Genomic DNA, 7324 nt, shown 5'->3' with positions numbered 1-7324 from the left:
AGGGGTAGGTTGATAGGAAGGAGACAAAGAAAGCCATATCAGTGATCAGATCAAGATCCTCCATTTCTCAGAGAAACAGCACCTTCCTCATTAACTCAGAGCACAGAAAGCCGACAGTCTCCAAGAGGGCCTTACAGGTGACTACAGCCTTATCCTAGGAATTCACATGAACACACACAACATACATTTCAGGAGAATTACAGATTAACACAAGCAGAAAGACAAGATTCTTCTACTGGGCTGGAGGTATAGCTTAGCTGGTAGCACGCTTGCATGGCATGTACAAGGCCCTGTGCTCAGTCCCCAGAGCCGTGTAAACAGGCTGAGGCAGCACATGCCTGCTGTCCCATCACACAGGTACCAGGAGAATAGTGAGTTCTGGGCTACACAGCAACTGTGTGTCTCAAAAATGTCCCTCTACAGATGTACACAGGGCAGAAAGTATAGACACATAGAATGAATAAATGCCAGGCACACATGGGTGCACACATAGGAATCACATGTATATACAGCTTCCTCAGTTACACACATAGAAATGAAGACCTTCTGCCTACAGAACTAGGCACTTCTTAAATACAGGAGGCTTTTCTGGGAAAAAAAAAAAAGCAAAACAAAACAAACACACAATCACAACAAAACACATGTCCTTTCAGGACAAAACATGTCAATACAAAAGAACTAAGCTAGGGATGTAGCTCGGTTGGCAGTATGCTGGCCTAAGACACACAAAGCCCTGGGTTTGACTCCCTAGCACCACGTTACAAACAACAGACGTTGTTTGTGCTGCACGCCTGTAACCTCAGAGCATGCGGGGCAGACACAGGAATGTGGTAAAGGTGAGGGAGTCAAAAGCTCAAGACTCTACCTCACAACCAAAACAAAAACAACAAAAATTACAAGGCAGGCTGCAGAACGCTGCAATGTGAGCAAGCACAGGTTCGCACATACACATCCGGGCACACAGCTTAGTCCTTAAACTCCGGAAGGGAGACACACAGACACACTCCACGCACACAAGACAGAATGGACATACATTGTTCACACACGAATAGAGGAAACATGCAAGCGCACACTTCCACCGTCCAAGTCCCAAAATCTGGATGCTACCCCGTCCCACTCTACATACACGCATAACAAAAACGATAGCATTCGCACAAATCCGTTACACATACACAAAGAGAGAACGGTTCAAAACACACGGCAACACACACCTCCGTCACTGAAGTCCCGGGAGAGGTTTCTCTTGGGTCGGGACAGAGGTATGTTGTCCACCCACAGGTACAGCTGGTGCAGAGCCTCCTCATCCACGGTGCTTGCCATTGGTTCCAGGGAAAGGCTTCACCGTTCGCGACAGAGTCCGCTGTCAGCCCCAGGACCCTTCAGTACCTCCTCTCCCCACTGACAACTTTCAGATCTACGTTTAGGTCCCTGCTCCACAGAGACTCAAAACCCGTCTGGGAGCAGCCATATTGTTTTCCGAAACCATAGCAACCGTCGCTATTTGCCTGGAAACAGAGACTTCTGGGAGTTGTAGTTTTTCCATGTTACCGTCCCCTGGGCTCCAGCTTTGAAAGGGCAGTTAGCTGCACTTGTCTTCCTTTTACCCCAAGAAGGTATTATCTATCTTCCCACACCACTTGCTGACCAAACACTGACCCATTCTGCACTTTGCGAAAATAAACTGTTCCCAGAACTCATTCCCCTTCTGTGCCATTTAACCGTTAGCTCTAAATGAAGCGGCATAGCGGCATCACCAGGCAAGTCAGTGTCGTGTGTGGGGAAGGGGGTAGTGGGTGGGCAGCGCTCTGCTAATCGGATACCTACCAAGGCTGTGTGATAAGTTGTCTTTTTTGAAAATACTATTTTATTTTTGTATGTGTACGAGTGTTTTATCTGTGTACCACATGTGTGCCGGGTTCCTGCAGAGGACAGGGATCCCCTGGAACTGCCGTTTTGGATAGTTGTGAGCCACCATATGGGTGCCGGGAACCAAACCTGGCTCCTCTGGGAGCACAGCCAGTGATCTTAACCACTAAGCCCTCTCTCCTGCCACTGATAGGCTGGTTAATAGTGCTTCCTTCCAAAAGCTCTGTATGCCTAGGATCGTTGCCATTTCCTCATCCCAACAATGTGTCCTACTGGGGTGTTTGATAGGTAACTCAGACTCCCAGGGAAAGCAGTTCTTGGGCAAAGTCATTTAATTCCTTAACCTTATCTCATCCTTTGTAAAATGGCAACAGTTTTCATCTACTTGTCCCAATGGTGTACTTGGCAAGAAATTTACAAAATGGAAAAAAAAAAGTGTAAGCCTTTCATATTTTCATTGGTTTGGGGTACTGCAAGTTGGCTGTACACATGAAAGCAGGAGCTACCACAGAAACTATCATACCTCTCACCTCTCCCTGACAGGCTATTCTATCATGGACTGGAAATTGACTTCTGCAGCCAGGAGGGTTAGGAACGCAGATCCCTCCAAAGTGAGGGAATACAAAGTACTACAGGGATATTCTAGAGCCGGCCTGAGGAGATAGTGTGCTTCCAACAGGCTAATGGTGTGGCACTGGTCACGTTACTGAACCTCTCTGCCTGACCATCATGGTTTTTGTTACCACCTAAGGGCATCTGAATGTTTGAGGCCTAGCACAAAAATGAGAGGAGAGAGAGAGAGAAAGAGAGAGAGAGAGAGAGAGAGAGAGAGAGAGAGAAAGGAAGGAAAGAGAAAAAAGGGAGAAAAAAGGAAAGAGAAAGGAAGGAAAGAGAAAGAGAAAAAAAAGGAGAAAGAGAGAGAGAGAGAGAAAGAAAGAGCGAGCCCTATTACATCAGCTTGGGTTAAGCATAGACCAGTAAGAGGTTCTTGTTGGCAGTGGACAGATCAGAGAGATTTGCCTTGGTACTTGATAAAGGACCTGGATTGTTCAGGGACATCTAGAGAAAATGCCACTGCTGCCTCCTACCTACTCCAGAGCAGGCCCAGTGGGGAGGCTAGACTTTCTGGTCCTCTCCTCCACAGTTCCAACTGGAGGAAGGGGTGGTGATATCAAATGCAATCCCAACAATTCTGCTTGACTTTGTTTCAAAACTTAAAGGTGGCTCAGCGGTGAGGCACTTGCCTAGGTTGCTATGGGCTCTCAGTTCATCCCTACTTGGATACAAATAAAAACAAAATTTGCATAAAAAAATAGCAATGGGTTTTCAAGGCTTGGAGGTAATCCCCTAGTGTCAGAAATACAAAAGACCTTTCAAGGCTTGGAGGTAATCCCCTCGGGTCAGAAATCCAAAAGGCCCACACCTTCCTAGCCTATTCCTGGGGCAAAGAAGGCACAAAGGATGACTTGGATATCCCCCACCCCCTTCCATTCCAGGGTAGGAGAACTTGGTGGTTGGTCTCTGTCAGGTATTGGGAAGTTACCACAGGTACTACACCAGCCCTAAGGTGGGAAAACCGGTTTGGGACTCAGTTACCTACCCTGCTCAGGCGCTTCCTTGGCTGGAACCGGAGGGCCTTAGTAAGGGAGAGCCATGAGGGGAGGGGCTGGGCACTGAAAGAGGGGCGTGTCCTCACCTTTGGACTAGAATCGGGGGAGTGGCCTTGCAGTGTGCTACCAATTCTTGGGTTTACACTGTTTCCCAGTAACTTCACCTTCCTTCAGTCACTGTCCTGTGACCAACAGGCTTGAAAATGGCAATCACTCCAAAAGCCCTAAGAATTCTCTCTTAAGGTGAAATACGGGTGCCTTGTGTGGCCCTCCATCTCCAACCTGGCCCACAGCCATCCTAAAGCTTTTCTCATTCCTGCTCCTCTCCTACCCGGATCTTAACTAGCTTTGGTGGGCTCCATCATCAGGTGCTCACTGCCTGATCTGTCCCAACAGACTACCTGCCTCCTCTCCCCTGCCCCGCCCCCCCATGACCCAAGCTTCTCCAGGGTTCCTCAAATCTATCAAAAGATAAAACACTAAAGACCCTCCACACTAAAGACCCTCCCCTCCCCAGAGTTCTGTAACATTTAGATGTGGGTGCCATTGCCTATCTCTCACCCCAGTCATGGCACCTGCTCAAACCTTGCTTCCATGTCCCAAAAGAAGTACAGCAAGAACCAAGGGGAATCTGGAAAGGTGTCCCCCAAGATAGACGCAAGCCCAGACCATGAAGGATGCATCCTTGGCTGTTAAAACATTCACTCCCACAAAAGGGGAGTAGACAGATTTATTGAATTCAAACTGGGAAAGGAGCACCTGGACGGCTAGACTCTGGGCCCAGCCCCAGACCCCTCTGCCCAGGATAGGGGCCTGCAGAGGATGAGGCACGAGGCCTGCGGCTGCCCAGATTGGAGGTCCCTGCTGGGACCTGGAGGGCCTCTTGAAGACCTCCAATCTGGAAAGAAAACCAAAGCCTGGGCCAGAGAACGGGATTTGGGGAGGTGGAAAGCAGGCAGAGACAGGCTCAGAAGCCTGCCCTAAGTTACACTGTGCTTCTTTAGTCAGCCTAGAGATGCGGGGGGGAGGGGTGCTAGTTTCTCGGGGGCCTAGGCTAGACCTTCCTCTGGATCCCTTTCCAGAATGGCTTTGGGATTCCCCCCCACCAAAGACTTGGTTGGGTGGCAGGGGAGAGAGGCACTCTCTGGCCAAGAGCTTCCAGGACCCATCCCTGGCTGCTGCTGTGGTCTAGCCCAAGGATGGCATGGTGTGGTAGCACCGGACAGCTCCCAACCCACCCAGTGCCCTGAGCCCAGGGACTCATGGGAAGGAAAGAGGATTCTAAGAAAGAGGCAATAGCAATGAGGCTGCCCCTCAGCCCCTGGGCCTGTCTTGGAGCCGAGCCGGGTGAAGCATTACTGAAGGCCCTGAGGCTCCTCCAGCCATCTCCAGCAGCTGCCCAGAGTTCTCTTCCTAGGGCAGGTGCTGCCCATGTGGGCTGGAGCACAGCTACGTCCAGCAGCTCAGCTTTGATGTCCAAGACCCCGGCCTCCCACCTGCCTGGCATGGTTCTTCCTAGTCACATGGACCAGATCATGTTCCAAATGAAGGATGTGACTCTGTACTCGGTCATCAATGGGAAAGGAGGTCAGGTACCTCTTGACCATGGCAAAGTAGGCCATGGCCTCCCCAAAGCTGGGTACAGGGACCTCATCGCCATCCTCATCATCATCCTCATCATCCTCATCTTCATCATCATCCTCATCATCTTCCTCCTCTTCATCACTGTCTGAGTCAGAGTCCTCCCCGCCTTCCAGGAAATGGAGGGTGGGGCACTGGGCATCTTCCTGGACACTGTAAGCCCCAAAACCACCGCTGGCCTCCACTACTCCCTGGGCCCAGTCTTCAGCCTCTAAACCCTCAGAGGAGCTTTCTTCCTCCTCCTCCTCTTCATCACTGTCATCAACCTCACCCTCCTCTTCTACCTCTTCCTCTCCTACCTCCTCTCCTTCCCCTCCTTCCTCCTCCTCCCCATCTTCTTCCTCCTCCTCTTCCCCTTCACCCTCCTCTTCTTCCTCCTCCTCTTCTTCCTCCTCCTCCTCTTCCTCACTCTTGAAGGAAGTGATAGTGGCATTAAGGCCACCTCCAAAACCGGCCTCTCGAAAGCAAGTTGCTATGTCCGAGGGCTCCACGGCCTGCCAAGCCGCAGCCACAAAGTGAAGGGCCTCCACTAGGCCCAGCTGCAAGCCTGAGGGATCCTGACCCTCAAGTGCTGCCATGGCCTTGAGCAACATAGCCTGGCGGTAGTGGCCCTTCACCTGTTGGACCACTCCTCGCTCCAACGGATGCACAGTGCCGGGAGGGAAGAAGGCCAGCTGCACGTGCCGCAGGCCCGAGGTGTCTAAGGACTGGGCAGCCAGGCGGCCAGCCAGCAGAAGGACCCGACGAGATTCTGCAGCCATTCGGGTGTCCAGCGCTTTCAAGTACTTAGCCAGGGCCTGGGAAGTGACTCCACCCTTGGAGTTGGCAGTGTAGTCGCAGGGCAGACCACCTTGTCCTGCACGGGGCTTGGCGAACTTGCCTGCCACCAACGGGGGAAGCTTCTCGCTGCCATCAGCGTTGGCACACAGCAAAACGCTAAAGCGCTGGGTGGCCTGGCGTGCCTGTCCATCACCTCCCCACAGCCCCGAGGCCTGGTCGGACAGAACGTCGTACCACAGGCTGGTCTCGGTGGCGCTGAACACGTCCTGCGAGGCGTAGCCCTCGGCCACCGACGGCGGTTGCTCCTCCCGCGTGTGCCAACCGGGCGTACTCCCACCGCTGCCCTCGGAGGGCACCGTGGCTGGGCCGGCAGGTGCCGCCGGGGCCCGGGGGGCAGAGCTTCGCGCCCGGGAGCGGGTCACCCCGCTGCAGGCCACCACGCCGTGGCGCCTGCGGAAGCGATCCAGCCAGCCGTTGGAAGCAGTGAAGTCCTCCATGCCCAGCTCCTCCGCTATCCGTAGCGCCTTCTCTTTCAGGAAGATGCCCTTGACCGGCAGGCCGGCGGCCCGGATCTGCTGGAACCAAGCGATGAGGAGTCCCTCCAGCTTGTCGTACGGGGACAGCTTGTTGGTCTTACGGCAGGTGGAGGCCACTCCGTACTTGCGCTCCGACGCCAGGATGGCGCGCTTGTTCTTCAGGATGGTGCTCAGCGTGGACGGCGGGATGTTGAAGCGCCGCGCGATCTCGCCCTTGCGAAGGTCCGGGTTCTCTTCCACCTCCTGGATGATCCGTGACTTCTCCCGGAACGTCAGCTGCCGCCGCTTGGGGCCCATCCCGGCGCGCCCTCCGCCCCGGGGCCCGGCACCGCCGTCGCCGCCCCGGGGCGGGGGGCCCGGGCCCGCGGCGGGGGACACCTGGCGGCCTCTCCGCGCGCCCCGCCCGAGACAAAGCGGCTCGCGGGGCGGCGGCCGGCGGTGGCGAGCGGCGCGGGCGGCGCGGGCAGCAGGACGTGCCCAGCGGGGAGCGCGGCACGGCGCGGGGCGGAGCGCGCGCGGGATCTCGCGGGAAGCGCGGGGACGCCGGGCACCGCCTCCCCGACCCCGCGACGCTGCCCGGACCCGCCGCCGGGGGCGCTGAGGACCGGACGGTGTGAAGCGCCCACGCGCCCACGCGCGGGATAGGTTATCTGCGGAGACAAAACGCACTCAGGCACCTGGACGGATGCACAGCGACGTTTTGATGCTCTCGCTTCTGCTCTTTCCTCCAGAGGCAGCCATCTGGCGTCAGGAGGCTCAGACTGCGTTTTAACTGGCTGGAGTCAAGCTATTAGGATTTTCACTATGTGTAGATGCCAGCCACTGCCAGTACGCTTCTTTTTAAGTAATTCTCTTTACGTATGTGTATGTCTGCCTGTGTGTGTGCGCGCG

The 7324-nt window shown here is 54.5% G+C and overlaps 1 protein-coding gene across 1 annotated transcript; it reads right to left on the bottom strand.

Moving 5' to 3' along the window:
• Positions 1 to 4161: 4161 nt before the first annotated feature.
• On the bottom strand, positions 4162 to 6844 carry Cenpb (centromere protein B). Its single transcript, XM_055610109.1, has one exon. The coding sequence runs from the start codon at positions 6728 to 6730 to the stop codon at positions 4940 to 4942; it is 1791 nt and encodes a 596-aa protein (XP_055466084.1). The 5' UTR covers positions 6731 to 6844; the 3' UTR covers positions 4162 to 4939.
• Between the last annotated feature and the right edge of the window lie 480 nt (positions 6845 to 7324).

The sequence above is a fragment of the Psammomys obesus genome, unplaced genomic scaffold, assembly GCF_907164565.1.
Source record: "Psammomys obesus unplaced genomic scaffold, mPsaObe1.curated_primary_1811, whole genome shotgun sequence".
In the NCBI taxonomy this organism is placed as follows: domain Eukaryota; kingdom Metazoa; phylum Chordata; class Mammalia; order Rodentia; family Muridae; genus Psammomys; species Psammomys obesus.
The sequence above is the reverse complement of the archived record's forward strand: the minus strand, read 5'-3'. Positions and strand labels throughout refer to the sequence as shown.